At 41.2% G+C, this 18,830-nt stretch overlaps 2 protein-coding genes across 2 annotated transcripts in view; both read left to right on the top strand.

Annotated features, from left to right (window-relative positions):
- Positions 1-4,123, top strand: part of LOC122132252 (cGMP-dependent 3',5'-cyclic phosphodiesterase-like) — a gene marked incomplete at its 5' end in the record, with an annotated part of 7,491 nt that extends 3,368 nt beyond the window's left edge. The window contains 7 exons of the mRNA XM_042707086.1: positions 306-393; positions 509-556; positions 1,142-1,216; positions 1,672-1,771; positions 1,849-2,000; positions 2,901-3,007; positions 3,589-4,123. Coding sequence (XP_042563020.1) covers positions 306-393; positions 509-556; positions 1,142-1,216; positions 1,672-1,771; positions 1,849-2,000; positions 2,901-3,007; positions 3,589-3,736 — 718 coding nt within the window. The remainder of the gene's footprint in view (positions 1-305; positions 394-508; positions 557-1,141; positions 1,217-1,671; positions 1,772-1,848; positions 2,001-2,900; positions 3,008-3,588) is intronic.
- A 2,250-nt stretch (positions 4,124-6,373) lies between these two features.
- rnf128a (ring finger protein 128a) lies at positions 6,374-18,562 on the top strand. Its single transcript, XM_042707087.1, has 7 exons — positions 6,374-6,963; positions 12,932-13,179; positions 15,128-15,199; positions 15,660-15,742; positions 15,879-15,975; positions 16,213-16,381; positions 18,411-18,562. Exons 1-7 carry the CDS (start codon positions 6,540-6,542, stop codon positions 18,512-18,514), a joined length of 1,197 nt encoding a protein of 398 aa, XP_042563021.1. The 5' UTR covers positions 6,374-6,539; the 3' UTR covers positions 18,515-18,562.
- Positions 18,563-18,830: the final 268 nt, after the last annotated feature.

The raw sequence follows: 18,830 nt of genomic DNA, 5'->3' as shown, positions 1-18,830 counted from the left end.
TGCAGCCACTTTTGCTGTTAAAAATGACAAATAAAAATGCCATCTACAATGACAGTGCAAGCCTGAGAACATGGTGCCTGTCTTGTTTTTCTCTTTGAGTGTTGTATTTAATTTGTTGATTGAAAAATGTTCGATGGCATTCAAAATCAATTTGATTTATAGAATGCACAAATGTATTGGGGAATATTGCCCTGTTACCCCTTCTTTCATTAGCATTGTCGGTCGAGGGACATTTTCAATTTTGACACCAAGAACTGAATTATATCTTTATGCGGTTGTACCTTTCACTTTCACTGTTTCCACAGGGACATTGAGATCTTTGCTCTTTTCGTTTCGTGTATGTGTCATGATCTGGATCACCGTGGAACTACTAACTCCTTCCAGATCATATCGGTGAGTCAAGTATACATGGGTGCAGCTGGGAGTGGTTCAATGAGTACACAGCTTATAATTGCAGCAAAAATTGTTCGCTCTCATGCAAAGGTTCGCCTTCTGTCTCCCTCTCCAGAAATCAGTGTTGGCTCACCTCTACAGTTCTGACGGATCTGTGATGGAGGTGTGTGAAAATGGCCCGAGTCGGCCACGTTGTGGGACGTAGGCTGGTTGGAATGGGTATTGCAGAGTGGAAAAACACACGGCGCAGAGATGGTGGCTTCCTTACAAAAAAATATAGCTATTTATTTACACGGGGGATGAGACATCCACCCCAAAACAGATATTTAATATATTAACACTGAACAAACATAAAGCAAAAAGACAGAGCACAAACATGTGGTCACAAATCTCACTGTTTTTGTCTCTGTACCATGGGTCTATTCATGTCCAATCTGTTCCTCCTCAATAAACAATGAGGCACACCTTAACTAAGGCCGCCCATGGGGCTAAATTGGTCAAATGAGTTGAATTGGACCCCTCCACTGACTCCATTGTGGTGGGGGAGTCCAAGTTCTTTTGGGCCACGGTGAGAAGGGGGAGGGATTTCACCTTCTCACAAGGTGCCTGATTCCAAATCCTTCAAACCTACCATTCTAACACTATAGAGTTGTTACCGAATCTAAAATCTAATAGTTTTGGAGTATTGAGAAATTCTTTATTTTAGTATGAGTAGAGTTTTTTTTGTTTTAATTCCCATCTTCCACAGAGACACCATTTTGCCGAGGCCATATCCATCCTTAACTCGGAGGGCTGTAACATATTTGACAACTGCTCCAGGAAGGTAATGGCAAAAAAGCTGCAAGTCCATCTGCTAAATGTGCTACATACTTTGCTCATAGGCTTCTAACCACGTCTGTTAGACACCTTTACATTAACATACCTTTTTTTATCTTAAACGAGGTGAAATAGAATTTTATAAGCCCAGGCACTCATTTAGTAGTGTTAGTAGGAAGACTGCATGGACAGGATTCGTAGACACATTGTAGCTTATTATCCCCTGCTTTTTACGAGAGGACCAGCTGTCAGATCATTCAGATAATTACATTGCTCTGCCAGTGCAATTAAGCTTGATCTTTCACAATTTTGTGTGCATTGATGGCAGATGTATGGATGTATGAAGGACACTAACTGTTACTGTTTCCTCAATATTGTACTGTTATTACTATCATATCTTATGAAAACAAAATGTCCAGCCTCTCTCCATTAAACCATTTCTTCCCCTCTCTCGGTGGCCAGGACTATCACAGAATACTTGATCTGATGCATGACATCATCTTAGCCACTGACCTTGCACATCATCTGCGCATTTTAGATGATCTTCAAAACATGTCAACAGGTGAGGATCCCTCATTACAAGCCCACGCTTCCTGCATGGCCTCATTGTCTCCTTATCGCCTGTCTCTATGTTCCCAGAGGGATACGACCCAAACAAGCCCGAGCACCATCATCTGCTGCTGTGTCTGCTAATGAGCTCCAGTGATCTGTCTGATCAGACCAAAGACTGGAAGACCAACCGAAGAGTGGCTGAACTCATCTACAGAGAGTTCTTCTCTCAGGGAGACAGAGTAAGTGTGCTTATTTGGCATCAGTTGTGTGCGTGTTAATGCTGCTGTAAGGAAAGAGGAACGTTTCTTGCAGTTAATGCAGCAGTTAGTCTTTATTCCAGAAAAAAAGCAGGAGTCTTAACAAAGCACATGAACATGCTTCGGATTCAGTGGTGTACATCTGGACAGGAAGCATTTTAGACTCTAGCCATTTATACTATGTTAGTTACCACCTAGGCTGTCAATGTATTAGCATTTTATGATAATTAGGTTTCTGCGGCACTTTGCCTGGGATGGTTCTTAATGGCCTATCTCCATTCCCATACTTTAGTTGATTGACTTTTGTTTACACCTCAGTTGATTTCCTCACTCCAGGTGCCGGACATGGCAGGACATGCCAGGACATGGAACTTTTCCTTTGTTACTATGACAATGATTGCTACTTGGGCCATTTGTGTTGATGTTTTGTCACGTTTCTCATGTTTTTTGGCAGAGTGTGCTTTGGATTTTGGAGCTCAGGCAGTGTGCTCATTTACATTGTTAATTGCACATTTACATTGGTTGCAAGAGTAATGAGGTAGAAGTGGACATGCGGTTGAGTGGTAGCTAGCACACCTTTTCCCAAACCAGAGTTATAAAAATGTTCTTTTGCGCTTTACTTCAGATTTCAATAAGACGTGGAAATAATTTGGATTTGAGCTATCATAGTAACATAGTGATGAAAGTAAACTCTATTGTGTGTGTGGTGTGTGTGTGTGTGTGTGTGTGTGTGTGTGTGTGCGTGTGCGCGTGTGCGTGTGCGTGTGTGTGTGTGTGTGTGTGTGTGTGTGTGTGTATTTGTATGTGTCTGTGTGTGTGTGTGTGTGTGTGTGTGTGTGTGTGTGTGTGTGTGTGTGTGTGTGTGCGTGTGTGTGTGTGTAGGAGAAAGCTATGGGAAACACACCTAGTGATATGATGGACAGGGAGAAGGCCTACATACCAGACTTGCAGATCGGCTTCATGGAACACATTGTCATGCCAATATTCAAGTAAGTAGCTGGGTTTCCATCCAAGTCTTCAATGTGATTTTTGACCATTCAAATATGACGTCCTGAGTGGAAGCCCTAGAGGGTTGTGGATTAACTCCCGATTCCCATAGGGCCTGATGCGACTAAGGTTGATGAATTGCATCTGTTAAGATTGTATTACATGTTTGAAGAACAACCTCAAGTTTTGAACCCACAGCTGTTCTCAACTCTTCCAACCACTTCTACAGAGTTTACATTTCACATTTGTAATACTGTAGATGGAAACATTCACAGACATCGCATTTTTTTAACCAGATTTTCATAAATGCGCTCAAAATATGCGAATGAATTAGATGAAAAACCAGTTAGTGTCTGCTTCTTAAACCTTCTTAAAGTCATGATCCCAAATGGATCTGGCCAAACTACAATATAGAAACCCTGTGTTAGGATCCTAGATAATAAGAAGCAGTTTGGTTTCCTAAAAAACTGAGGTATTACATTTCTGATGAACTTATGATTCCATGTTTTCAGCTGTTTTTAAATTCTCTCTGAAAAGCAGAAAATATAGTCCGTGTAATTCTCCCTGTCTCCCCCTTGTAAAGGCTATTGAAAGATCTGTTTCCTGGGTCAGCAGAGCTCCACGGCACCGTATCCTCCAATCACAGCAGATGGACACACATCTCCCAAAAGTACAGGACACAAGGGTTGCCTAGCAATGAGTCCTTAGAGTTCTTAGATGATGAGTTTTAGTCACAGGCAGTTGGACTGTGGCGCTAAAGGAGGAAGGGTGACATCAATCAAGATTTAAACTTTATAGTGGAAGCATTTTAATATGAATTATGGTATGTTTCTATGTCTGCGTAATTTATTTTTCTTTGTATTTAACAACACCAGGAAAAACATACCAATAAATGTTTTCTCTACTGACGATTATAATTGACAAAATGGTATTTTATTTTCTGTAATTATTTGGCTAACTATATGGGATTCAAGAATGTTATGATTGATTTATGATATGTCTCCAAGAGTATTTTTGTCATCGCAATGCAAGTTGGTGGAGAGGTTGTCACAAAAAGGGCATTCACATGTTTGCCCTACAGCCATAAATGTAAAATAAACAATGAAATCTGTTGATAATGAATAGCCAAATGGTTTTGTGGGATGAACTATTTCATTTTTTAGAGGAAAAACACTACGTAGAGTTTGCATGTTTAAAAGTGAAGAACTTTTATCTGTCAGTCAGATGAGGATCAAACTACGTGCTGTGTTGAAGGTCAGACGGAGTCATTTCAAATTTGAATTCAAAGTTTGTGTTTGAATGTTTCACATAGTCTTGTGCATATTAATACAGGCTGGGAAATGCTGTCCTACTGTTTGTAGGTCAACACTAATAACAACTAGGCCATTACTAACTACTTCCACAGCAGAGGTAGGTCAGTCACATTGACATTGTATCTTTCTGAAGGACACTTCAAAGCTGGCATTGCTGACAAATGACTCTACCCCCTGAGCTAATGCTGGCACTGCAGTGTATTGCTACGGGTGGGCAAGTTCCTCTACTTACATTCACCCACTGTCATCCCAAACAAACAAAGTAGCTTGAAGTGGATTATTATAAAGTTCTCCAACTGTGATTCATTGACACTGACTTTCTTACTGTACTCTCAGGAAGTGCAATGCCTTGTTTTTGTCCGTGCTATATATACGCACTGGTGCTGGGTTCAAGCGCGCCCTCCACAATTTCATTCCATTCACTGAAAACACACTCCCTGGGGGTCTTCCAACATGCTTCTCCACATTGGAAGTGGAGCTCAATGGAGTCAGTTGTCATAAAAAGAGTATATAAACACACAAAAAGATCAACGTGGCGGCAAGGAGCAATTGCCGCTGTTATATTAAAAAATCTCGGCAGTGAAAAGAGGGTCATACAAATGTTCCATCCAGCTTCACACAGTGACATAATTCAATCTTCTGATTATTGTAGTCCAAGTGTTTCTGGTAGCATTTTTATTTACAGCGTTGACATAACTGTCTTAAATGATTCAACAAATATGTTGTTGTAAGAAACATTGTGAATAAGTAAGGGATAATGTATAGTCCAATGGTCATTCTTGAGAAATAAATCCGACAGGACAAACAGGACCCCGACGTTTCTTCTGAGTATACACAGAACCTAGACAGTATAACCCCCCCACCCCACCCCCATTTCAGTTCTCAATGAATAGGTGTGAGTGGACCTAACTGATGTGTGCCACATTCACACTGTACTGTAATCTGTTTGGGTGACTTTGAAAAATGGTCTGAACATCTCAGGGCCTTCTCTGTTAGTGAAACTCTCCTGGTTCTTTATCCAGTATCGGATCCTTCCTCTCACCCCACGGACACATTCCCCTGCAGAGATGTTGATAGGGAGAAAGCTCATATCTCACCTGGATCTGCTGAATCCAGCTTCTGGAGCAAGGCATGGACCTCACAAAGCAGACAGGGAAAATGCTCATTCTAAAGAGTAATTTTTTTAAAGATACATATGTCAGGGATTTGCTACAGTTGGACATCCACTCTGTATTTTAAGTCTGCTGAAAAATACTTAAAATAGTACTACTTTCTTACATTAGAGAAAAAATGCTCTACTTTTGTATCAGGAACGTATAGCCTACTGTATTTTAATCAGGTTGCAAATGCACTTAAGTGCAATTCAACATAGGCCTTCTACATAGGATACATCTGGGTACTTTTTCCACTTCCACTCTGGAGGCAGGTGCATAAGAGATTTGATCAAATAGGTGAAATAACTACATCTAGTTATTTTGCATTGGGAAAAGGTGCAAGGGCCAATATATGTTAGATTCCATGTAAAAGGTGTTGGTTGTAGCTGCATTTGGTTATGTTAGGATAACACGTCTGGTAAGTAGCCTATGATCCATATCCATCCAGAAACTTTAACCACTGGGAATGGTGGCTCCGTTGCCAGGCTGGTTGCATGCGACAAAAGCACTGTTCATTTGACGGTGTCATTTAATCGCCCTATCGAGTATTGTGCTTTTTTGTCCATGGGAGCTGTACAGAACAACCATCAGAGCAGAAAAGAGAGAATAACAACTGAGATTATGTAGGGGGCGCACAAAATGTTTGCCTAAACTGCCATTTAAATGTAGGATAGCATCGATACTAGATCAATTTTAAAAACCCTGTCCAGTCTTGGAGCTTGCCACTTTTAGTAAGCTATCAGAATTGCCTCCCCATATTTCTAAGTTTTCAATGGTCCTTATTTGTTTATGGGAATTGCTAAATTTGGCGAATGCGTGTGCACTTTGGTCGTGGTTGTGGTTGTACCTTTAAGACAGAAATGGGTGTGTTCAAACTCAACCTGACCTCGATGAGATAGATCGCACCCTGTTCCAACTAGTTCACCTGTTAGCAGTACCCAGGGCTGGCGTGGGTCGATGAAGTGTTCCTTTATCACGGATTTCTTTAACTTGTTTGACATTGTGTCGGTGTAAAGTAATAACATTAATTCTGCTGAGTAAGTGCGAAATCGGCATTGCAACCAGACATGTCTCTGCTTGCGAAACGGCACCTGTTTTCGTGGTTATTCGTCGCGTCGAGCCTACAGGTATCGAGTTTACATTTCGCTCAGGCGACATACATCTGCACTGCATACCTCAACGTGTCATTTGTTGCCCCCCAAAACAACGAAACTAAGTATCGATACGAAGAAATCGGACTATACGGACAAGACTCTCCAAAGGCATCTGTGGCTGGAAACTTATACTTCCCTGACCCAATATACGGTTGTGACAGCGACACTGTTTATGACATCCCAAATGGATCCAAAGGCTGGATAGCACTTATACAGAGAGGAAATGGATGCACATTTTCTGAGAAGATCAACGTCGCGGCCAGTAAAGGAGCGATTGCCGCTGTTATATTTAATAATGTCGGCATGGAAAACCGGGTCATACAAATGTCCCATCCAGGTATGTTTCAACTTGTAAACAATTTAGGCATTTTCTCGGATGTCTTACGCAACAGGTCTTTGAGGATTTCTATGTAACCTGAGTTTATGTTAGTTAATGTTAGTTCAGACAACTGTAGTGGTGAAGGACTGTTTGTGGTAAATAACGTTATGGTAGTTTGTCGAGATCGACCGATGTGGCATATGGACACGTTACTACAGGCGCTGTGGTGTAACCAACCTGAGGGACCTTGTGTCGTGCGAATTATTTCGATTGAAAACGTCAGTGTTGCGATTAATTAGACAGATGGTATAATCATGCGGTTAGGCCTGTTTTATTTTTTGTATCTGGTCCTCACTCACGCGGGTGGGTGGTGGTGGAGGGATCAAATGGTTATTTAAAAGGGTAAAAGTTAGACAGCTGATCTGAACGAATTAATTTGCATATCCGTTGACTCAGTGTGACTGACTGAATAAGCCACTACGAACGTTGTGTTTGAGGTGATTAGGCCAAACAGACCAAATAATCATATTCTGGATGCTGTGATCCACCAAAAGTGTCATGAAGCAAATGGGCCTAAATACACAGGAATATAGGGGAACATTCTCTTTTCACAGTTCCTTCAACATTACAGTGTTGTTGTAGCACAAACAAGTAATTTCATTTCTGACAAACTGACATTCACCTTTTAACATGCTTGGGTGCACAAAAGGGAAGCTCACTTAATAGTCAATCATTTCAGCTGAAGGAGTTTCAGCAGGCTTTCCTTGTGATCTATAGTCATCCGTCACATGGATGTCATCATGTCGCATGAGTGTCAGAAATAGTTCGATAATCTCTGTACAGAAAGTAGTATGGTAGCCTAAATATGCTACGTGATAAAACGAGAATAGCCGATTCATATTTAAATGAGAGCTATGAAAACATACATAGCAACATTTGTCCAGTGGCAACATTGGCACATTGTTGTGAAGGCTAGTTGGTAGCCAACATGTTACAACCGTAACTTTGCTGCTTACACAGGCCTACATGAATAATACTAATATTTATTTAAGGCTTGTGACCTGCTTCAGTCCTTTTTCTCCTTCAGGTTAGACAGAAGAGAGTAATATATATCGCCATTGTAGAGGAATAACCTATTTCTTGGGGGGGAAATGGCAACTGTGTAACTACTGGTCTGGTTGCTGTGGTTGTTTCACATGAGACCCAATTAGAGACCTACTATTTACAAGGGAAGTGGAACGATCAATTCCCCCCTCAGTGTATCAACACACTGCAATGACTGCATGTAGCCTACTGACCATGGCTACAGGTGTAAATTAGTGCTACATTTTGTGTAAGCTTTTGCAACCGATTAATCTAATTTGTGTTAGTGTTGCAACACAATAGGCTACCTTGTCTAAAAACAACTAAGGCTGATGTGCACAAGGTTAAGGACACTGATGCTGACTAAAGAAGAAATCTAGTTTTGAGGAAGGACTAAACATCGTTGTCGACCAGCTGCTATATAAATTGAAACAATGGAAAGTAAAGTTTTCCAAACTGGATGATTGTTCTGAGCTGATCTCCAGGGACCTTTCCATGGGGTCGGCTCTGTCCCAGGGTTCGCTGTCCTGCACAGTCTAGTGGCCTTTGTGTAGAATGAAATGGAATACGCCATTCAGTGAGGTGCATTAACATTCAACTTGACACAACTGTGGGAAGCTCTAGGGTCAGCAAGGGTCAACGTGGCTCTAGAGAGTAAATGGAGGGGCAACCAGCTGCATTGTACCACAGGGATCAGGGAGTAAGGCAGTCAAATATCATAGTAACCTATTTCCTAACTTTGTACAGCGTGAGATCCTCCAGTACATGGCTGGTGCTTAATATGTGCTTCTTTATGCATTCGTTTGTTGTAATGAGGTCACCTTGGTACAAGTAATAGAAGGGGGTTGATTCGGCCAGATAGATCTCTCTTATTGTAAAATGTGGTATACCTGTCAAAGTCTTTTGCATGAGCCCAACTGGTTCCAGTACATGGTTTTCCCCCCTCACAAACAAGGAACTGCTTGAAATAAGATCTGTTCCTCAAAAAACTGTTTCCTGAAAGTTGAGTCATGTCACTACAATAATTTAACCACACAGTTTAATTTAAGATATTTGCCCATCTATTCACCTGCCATCAGCAATGCCTATATGAAGTTTTCTTCAGCATTTCTTCAACAACTGGGAAAGTTAACAAAATGGTGACTGGCTGCTATAAGTCCATAATGCTGTAGACCTACATTCAATGCCATTAACAGTTTAATTTGGACAAACCTGTGTGATAATCCTAAAACAGTTCTTGCACACTACAACCTTCAGAATAATGTAGGCTTATATGCTAAGCGTGTTTTCTCAATGTCTAGGCTGTTGAACCTACGCTTTATGCATAGTCTGTCAAAATAAATGTTTTAATTCTAATAGTAACAAACGCCAACTACTTTGCAGTGCAAATTAAATGAACAAGAAAGGTGTTGAAATGGCGTAAAGCACTAACCACATTCACTGTAGAGAGACTTTAAAGTGTTGTTGACCTCATGAGTCAAACGCCAAATGTTTGGGATGGAATTGAGTCTGATATGACTTTGTATGTCTCTTGCATCTGCTATTGCACCGGTTATTAGTGGTTAACTTTGGCTATGCTTTACTTTAATATCTGATATATATATATATATATATATTATATGCAAACTACAAAGTAGTAGTAACATGTTGTTTTCTCTATTGAGTTATAGAATTTTTGATTAATCTGTCATTAATAACATGTTGGAATGTTGGGTAGATGTCTTGAATTATTAGCAAGAGATTATTGCAAGAGATGTGTGATGTGTTTATCTTCCTGGTCTGGGTGAGCAAAAGTTAGGTAATCTCTTAAACAAGTCTCTTATCAAAGGTGTACCTGTGAAGTTGCTCGCAATACAAATCGAATGACCTTGTCCTATAGTCGGGTGCGACCAGCTGACATTGCTAGTTGCTGGTACGACCTTGTGCAAATTGCTTTCATTATTTGCTTTTATGGTCTTAATAGTCATTGTGATGTTTCACTGGGCATTTATTAAATCTCTCTGGTTGGGAGAATCGTCACACTCGTTTTATTTCTAGTGGTTCTGTGAAATGTGCACTCAGGTGGATAGATCGTATCAGTGGATTGATTGTGTTTGTGTTGTTGTGTAACCATCGCCAGTCAAGTGTAGATGCCGCAGAGTCAAATAGATTTTACCACTGCCAACCATTTACATATTTCCATTTATATGCCATTTTGCTTAGCTTGACAGTAAGCAAATAAGACAGGCGGGTGTTTTTTTTTCGGTATTATTGTAGTCCAACTGGTCATTTGAAGGAACAAAGAACAAAGATAAATAATGGTGACATTACATTACAAAACACATACAGTACACATTGTCCAGCACATAGACTATATAATGTACTGTACATGCCAGCGTACATGGCATTTGGACTCCTCTGATCTCTATGGACTTTGATTTCTACAGTGCTATTGACTGAACTGATAAACCTGTTTATCTTGGTAGTCATGTGATCTGACAAACAAATAGCAAGTTAACAGTGACCAACACATTTCACCAAGTTATGAAAGTCTGTAGAGATCACTTGTGTCACCTTGTGGGACCACTGGAAAGATTAGCTATCAGTTTGTTGGAAAACTTAATCCACTCTCATGTTAAGGAAAGTCTGAGGTGGTGCCTGTTGTCTACATTCTTGTGTTATCACTGGACCATTTAGGTCAAATTTTACAGTTATTATCCTCTTTGTATGAAGATATTGACACTGAGATAGTCTTTTGAGTGGGTATTATGGAGGTTATTGTGTCCTTGTACATATGTTTTCTTCAGTTTTTATGAGTTACATTCTTCGAAGTTTCTATTGAGTTAGACAGTATTTAATCAATAGGTTTTACAGGTTCACAGGTTTTGACAGCTTGGAAACACCCTTACCAAACCTTTGTGTACAGTCATTAACAAATGTCCTTCAATGAATGAATGACAGAAAATATATACGTAAGTTCTTGTTGTAACAGAAATGTATTACATTTGTGTGTCGTGGAAAGCATTAAAGATGTTTGATGTTTGTTTGTCAGTAGATTAACAACTCGTAGCTTCTTCTTCATTGTGCCTGGCTAGTGAATGAACAAGAAAAACTGCTCTGCCTTAGCTGAAACATACCACTGCTCCTAAATATGAGGTACTTGACTTCTCTTGCCCTTTCTTTGTTTAAAGTGTGCTTCAGTAGAGATAATATGCATAGACAAAATAGTCTTGGCTTCTGATTACATGTAATCTTTTTTAAAAAGTGAGTGTATTTTTGCTTGACGGAGACATGCTGTTCTGTTAATGGGCCTCCTATGAGCACAGCATTTAAGCCTCACTAGAAAGCATGAAGTTGAGTCTAAAGTGAGGTCTTATTGGTGTTAACACATCTTGTTATCATATCGCACAACAATGTTTTTTTTCTGTGAGACTTCTGTTTATCTTTGTATGACAAAAGCAAATACAACACACTCCCTTCTTGGTCCAAACAGAATATGCATATATCATTCTTTTACGGAAAAGGTGGACAAAATATTCTTAGAATTTGACAAGACTATGTTCTGTGATGTCTGTAATCTTTAAAGTTAGTCATTATATATATTGCTTAGGGAAGGGAAAACTCCAGAACATCACTGAAGTAGCCGTTACGACAAGTGATTTCTTGGACACTCTTAACTCATAAACCAGATGGGGCAAAACACTTTAAGATTGGCTGGAGTCAGTGCAATTTACAAGAATGTGAGTCCAAACTACTTGAGGCTGTAGAGCAATTTGCTGACATTGTTTTGTTAAATCAGGTGGACGGCATGCTGCCTCACATGACATAATTTTACACGACCCATGAAGAGACTATAAATCTGGCAGACATGGAGACTTTTTCTATAGATAGCAGTTGTTTTGGTTTCCCTCAATTATTTCGGTCTGTGCACCAGGCCTCACAGTGGATTGTGTGCTTACATATCTGGGAAATGCACTTTTGTCATTTCGTAGTCAAATGAGCCAAATGTTTGGCCTTTGATTTTCACACCTGCATCCTAAAGCTGTTGACCAGAAATGTTCAGAAATCTATAACAGGAAAAACCTACCTGTATCCACCTCTTAGCCAGCTTCTGTTTGAAACTGCCATGTCACCACTGCAGGAAGAAACACTCCACTGCAGCCACCTGATGCAAGGAACTTCTCAGTTTTCTACCCATGCTTCACATTCAGCATATTGTCTTTCCAAGTAAAACACTTTTCCAAGTGAAACACTTTTCATTGAGGAAACTGAACTAATGCAAAAAAAAACAATATGCCTGTTCAAGGATTTGAGAATTCAATCAGTACATTCCAAAAAGTTTAATATTCCATAGGTAGTAAAGGGGTAATAAAGTGTTAAGAGAATAAAGTGAATATCTAGTTTGCAGACACAGTTACATGTGCAAATTTCCCCCACAGTAAAGCTATAATATTCCGATTAGTATTCATAGTATATTTCTTATAGAGCCAGTTTATAGTCAACTACTTTTTCACCCAAACTTTCATCTGTAGTCTCAGTGGATTCTGGATGAAATATGAGTGTGTCTATCCATAATTGGCAGAATAGTATTGTGTTCTGCACTGCATGTGATTACGATGACTGAGTCATTTGTGTGTGTGTGTGTGTGTGTGTGTGTGTGTGTGGAGTGAAAACACTGCACTGTGTGAGGGTGAAAACACAGATGGCATTGTGTTGTGCTCTGTCTGAACTGACATGAACATTTGTGAGTGTGGGGGAAAAAAATAATGTGGGATTCTGAAGAGGTTCTGCCGGGTATGATATGATATTTCAGTGTTTTTTCATGAAATATAATTCTGAGATGTGTGTGTGTGTGTGTGTGTGTGTGTGTGTGACCAATTATGTTGCTACATGTATGTAAATTTGTGCGTGTGTGTGTTCACAGGCACTGGTGACACAGTAGCCATTATGATCGGACACCACCGTGGGATGGAGATGGTGGGTTTGCTGCAGCAGGGTATTTCGGTAACTATGGCAATAGAGGTTGGGAAGCAGCACGGTCCCTGGATGAGCCATTACTCCGTCTTCTTCGTGTCCATTTCCTTCTTCGTGGTGACTGCAGCCACTGTAGGATACTTCATATTCTACTCGGCCCGGCGGCTGAACACAGTCCGACTGCAGAACCGCAAGCAGGTACACAAACTCACACCAAGATGTTACACACAGACTTCATGCCCGTTTCCTTAAGCACAAGGGACAAGTTTGACTTTGGGTATCACAAAACAGCCTGGGGTCAGCCCTCTCCTGCTCAAGTGTCCCAAAGAACAGGTTGAGCAGGTCGGACTGGCCTCATAGTTTCTGTGTGTGTTGATATCGGTACTGGGTATGTATGTATGTATGTGCACCGGCAACAATAGAGGATCCTAATCTGCCTGCTATTTTCTCCATGCTATAGAGCACACCCACTTTTTCAAATGGAAAAGTACACACACACACGCACACACACACGCACACACACGCACACACACACACACACGCACGCACACGCACACACACACGCACACACATACGCACACACACACTCACACACAGCTATGTACAGAGAAGCCAACAGCAAGTCGGGAGATGAGCACTGCCTTGCACTTACTGCCTACAGGCAGGGAAGAATTCTGGACATGCCCAGGCTGCTTTTTGTGCCACACTGTTAGAAACCTTTGAACTGAGAGCAGATATTTCTCCTCACCTTGGCGAGGGTTAGATAGTGAGACTGCGGTCACATTACTGAAAGCCCGATAAACATTTATAGGTCCTCTGTTATGGGGGAGGGAACACACTGAAGTGTGTGTGTGTGTGTGTGTTTGTCTCGGATGAACACTATTCTCAAACAGTCGCCCACTGAGTGTGAAGTTCTGGGCAAAAGGAGAGCATTGTCCTTCCTGTGAGTGTATGCAAAACAGCACAGACACTCCCAAAATGTCAGCCAGCCCTGAATACACATACAAACCTGCATGCCCACAAGCCCACAAACCCACAAATATGCTTACATGTACACGCACACACACACACACACAAACAGTGACACTTGCGGGAAACACAAACATGCATACAGGCTTGGGGAAAAACATCCTGCTAATTCTCTTCAGTGAGATTCCCAAGTGACTGAGTGACGCCTGTTTTGACTGGTGGTGTATTACTCATGGGCTTTCTGTAGATTAGACAATAATCAAACTTTGATCATTTTATGTAATATGTCACAACTGTTTGCCGTCTACAGTCAATATATATAATAAGTAATATATATATATATTATTTGTATATTTTATTTATATATATATATATATATATATATATATATATATATATATATTATTTGTATATTTTTTATATATATGTGTGTATATACATTTACTTAATATAATTAATATGGGTGTGTGTGAGGTTCGAGGTGTGTCTAGCGTTTACATCTCTAAAATCCCCAGAGACTTATTCAGAGGAGAGTTTTAATGACTCAACTGAACAACATCTAAGTCAGGGGTGAATGACATCATCCTCTTCCTCACCTTGAGTTTGATGCTTCCGCAATGACGTTATACACAAGAAAAACAGCGGAAGAAAACCTCTGTAAATATCAGCATATGAATCAGCAAAGAGTTCAGTGACTTGCATAAAAACCGGGATGTCGTTCCGGTGGTATTTTGAAACTTGCCACTACATGAGAAATTACAGTCGATTCATCACTGAGGTAAATCTGGTAAATTATAAAGATGTATGTATTTTATTCATAATGATATTGCATGGCCTTGGCTTGTTACTAAGCTTCAGCACCATTCAAACAAAAGCCACAGCAGTTCTACACACTATCTGCAACTGAAGAAGGCCCAGGCTCATGGCACTGCACAGCACTGTAGGCGTTTAAGAGAGAGGGAGAGGGTTAACGATTGGGAGACAGAGAGATAGGAAGTGGCTGAATAATGCAAAACCGTGCAATGTGAAACGTGGGGAACCCAGAACATGCATATAATTAGCAGAGCATTCTCTAGGCATCTTTTTCCCCGCATTAACCACTCCAGTGTAATCCACACACCTCGCCCCTCCCCATCCTGTCCTCCTGACACAGACCTTCCTCCTCTCTCCTATGCAGAAGCAGCTGAAGGCCGAAGCAAAAAAGGCCATTCGTCAACTGCAAGTCCGCACACTTAAACAGGGAGATGAGGTACTGAACGGCTGCACTTCCTCCTTTCTTTCTTCCCTCCTTCCACATTTCCCTCCTTTGTTTCAGCTCTTCCTATTTGCTACCCTTGTTGGGGTGTGTTTCACAAAAGCGTTGTTGACCAACTACCATGGTGAAATGATGGTCTCTATAATTTTCAACTGTCTCCTTTCACCGTTACCACGGTGGTTGCTCAGCGGCGCTTTCAGGAAACACAGCACACACAGATCACTGCTTTGCTTTTCTCTCTTCCTACTTCCCTTCCTCCCTTTCTTTTCTCTTCCTACTTCCCTTCCTTCCTTCCCTCCTTCCTTCCTTCTCTCTTCCTACTTCCCTTCCTTCCTTCCCTCCTTCCTTCCTTCTCTCTTCCTACTTTCCTTCCTTCTCTCCTTGCTTCCTTCCTTCCCGTCTTTCTCGCATCCCTCCTTGTGTGTTTTCTTCTAACGTGGCATTTCATTTGCAGGAGACAGGGCCTGATGCTGACACCTGTGCCGTTTGCATTGATGCGTACAAGGCTGGAGATGTGCTGTCTATTCTCACATGCAAGTATGTAAAGCAATCCTTTGCACTAATGAAGTGGGTCCTTACAGTGCTGAGATAAAGTTAAAGATCATTTTAAATGTATTTGTAATACTAAAGTGTCTGTGTGTGTGTGTGTGTGTGTGTGTGTGTGTGTGTGTAGTCATCTCTTCCATAAGCAGTGCATTGAGCCATGGTTGCTGGAACACAGAACGTGTCCGATGTGTAAATGTGACATCTTGAAAGCCCTGGGAGTTGAGGTAAGGACATTAATACTGTGCACCTGCTGGACTCCCATTTTAGTGTCCCAAAAAAGTCATATTCATTTTCCTTGAAAGCACAATGTTCCGCAAAGGCCAAATTGAGAGCTTTTTAATTTGGATGTGGCCTGAATGTGCCGAGACATATTAACAAATTTTGCAAAAAAATGATTGAGATGTCCCACTCTCTCTCTCTCTCTCTCTCTCTCTCGATTCGTTTCCTTCTCTTTTTCTCAGCCTGACATAGAGGAAGCCCCGCAGCAGATCCCAATGCCTCCAGAGATGGTCTCTTTCCCCAACACGACCGATGACGGTCGTAGCGAGACCGCCTCATCTGGCTATGCCTCCATCCAGGGGACCGAGCAGCACAGCCCAGTGGAGGAGGACACTGCACACTCCAGCCCTGGTAATGCAGAAGCTCGATGGAGTCTGATGCAAACGCGAACATAGGTAGAAGGACAAGGGAGACGAAGTCAAGGATTTGAAGTTTTATTTAAGTGTACAGCCTGTGCAGGGAATCACCTCTTTGAAGTAGGATCAAGAAGTGACTCCGTGACAGTCAAAAAGGCATAGCATATATACCAGGCAGGTAGTTAAGTCAGTATAAATCAGTCTGTTATGATGTAGACACAGATGAATGACGTCTGCCTAGATGGTTCCATTAGTGACGAAGGAAACTCTTGAGCTAAGCACAGAGCAGACAGCGCTAGGTTGTTTGTTTACTTCATGGCTGTCCCCTTCATGAGAACCAGATGAGCCCTCGTGGTGTCACCCCACAACAGAGGCGGATGCCTGCGGAGGTGATAAGGCAGCTAGAAGGAGTATTACTTCATTACTTGATAGCAGGGTAATTCTTCATGACAGAAGGCTAGTTTCTGGGGGTTGATAAACCACTTCATATTTCACAGGTGGCACATACCGAAAAACGGCAGCAGTTCGGCTCTCAAGCACCTTCTCTGTGCACTCATGCTATGTCTCTTAAATTCTACCCTGCATACCTCTCATCCTCCTGTTAAAGGGTGCTCATGCCCTTCACACGCCTGTGCTGGTCATACGGTGTGGGGTTGACTAAGATCTTATTCCTCCTGCTGTCTTAAAAAAAGTATTAATTCATTTGAACATGATCTGTTTTATATATTTATATGTTATGTGTTTCCATGGCTGTATGCACTTTTCCACACAGCATAATCCATAACCTCTAGTCTCTAATGTATATACTGTAGCACTATTTTATTTAATGTTTTGCCCATGTTGTTTCATCACACAGCCCTAACCACAATTACTTAAAACAACAGGACATACAAAACTCTTTGCACTGCTATGCGCAATTCTTTTTGATTTCACACATTGGTTTATAAGTGCAGATGTGTATGACATCTGAGAGATGTGTGACATTTCAGTTGTACACATCACATTTCCCACCAGGTCAATGTCAAGTGTGTTGTGTCTGAGCAGGGGCTGTATTTTGTCATGTGCCACAGAAGCACTCTTTGGAATTGCGCTACGCTGAAAAAAAAAAAAGAAAACAGTCCTACTTGTGTGTAGAGGTGAGATTTGAGAGGCAGTTATCATGTTTCCTTCGTCCTCCTTGACCATGGAATTGAACTTCTGTTTTGAGAATGAACGTCATTCTTGGACACTGAGCTGCTACCCACGTCATGGGTTCAGCTTGAAGTGGCAGTGTCATGCAGAACACTAATAGGTCAGGCCACTCCATGTAGATTCTCTTACAGCCTCCCAGTTGACTCAGAATTTCTGACATTTTCTACATCTCCCTGCATGTATTCAATGATGAAAACATGCATTTTTTTTTCTTCAAATTCACAGTTTTAAAGATTTTCTAAAAAACATTTTTGGAGGGAATACTGCAACAAGCTGGCAGGAGATCTGCTTGTTTTGGATGTTGTGTATGCGGATTGTATACAGTACGGTATTGTTGACAATTGATTTCAATATGAGGCTAGATAGACCAACATAGTTACATAGACAGCAAGCTGCGTGTCGGCCATCTTGATCTGATCTGGAATCAGTTATGATGCTGCACGTGTTATAGGCCCACACGTGCACACGTGTGTGTGTGTGTGTGTGTGTGTGTGTGTGTGTGTGAAATAATACGTTTTCTCATGCACTGTATAAGTTATTATTATTAATTCATTCCTATCCAATCCATATCTTTTACAAAGCTTTTTCTCAAGAAGTGCATTCTTCCCTAGAACATACTGTATGTGTATTAGCCATCTGATTCCTCTGTAAGCAGAATTATTCCATGAAGTTGAGAAACACCATACATTGTCTGTACTGCTATTTCTTAGTGCAGGCCCAAATTTGTGTTACTGACAATTGTGGGCCAGTTGGGATGGACTTCTTACTAGATTGCTTGATAAATACAGGTCCTGGGATTGTGTTGTAATGTGGAGGTTCTTTCTCTGTTTCAGAGTCCAAACCTGATCTTGGATCTGTTCAAGTGGACATCCAGCCACATTACGACAACCTTGCCTTCGAGAATGATGCCCACAGCCAGAGAGAGGCCAGAACATGAGTGCCGAATACACACACACACACCCACACACACACACACACATACAAACACAAACATAAACAAACATAGACACAAATAAACATAGACACATCAAAGTCTCCTTTGATCACAGATGAACTAGAAACTGGATTGAAAGAGCAGAGTCAAACACAGGTTGGCCTAACTCTACTAGCTATGCATATCATTGGAACACCCCCACCCAAACACGCATTAATACAGGCTCAGTTACCGGGAGTGGTACCTATGCATATCGTTGGAACATCCCCACCCAAACACACATTAATACAGGATCAGTTACCGGGAGTGGTACCTATGC

Source organism: Clupea harengus, unplaced genomic scaffold (genome assembly GCF_900700415.2).
Source record: "Clupea harengus unplaced genomic scaffold, Ch_v2.0.2, whole genome shotgun sequence".
Lineage (NCBI taxonomy): Eukaryota > Metazoa > Chordata > Actinopteri > Clupeiformes > Clupeidae > Clupea > Clupea harengus.
Note: the sequence above shows the minus strand (reverse complement) of the source record. Positions and strands in the feature narration are given on the sequence as shown.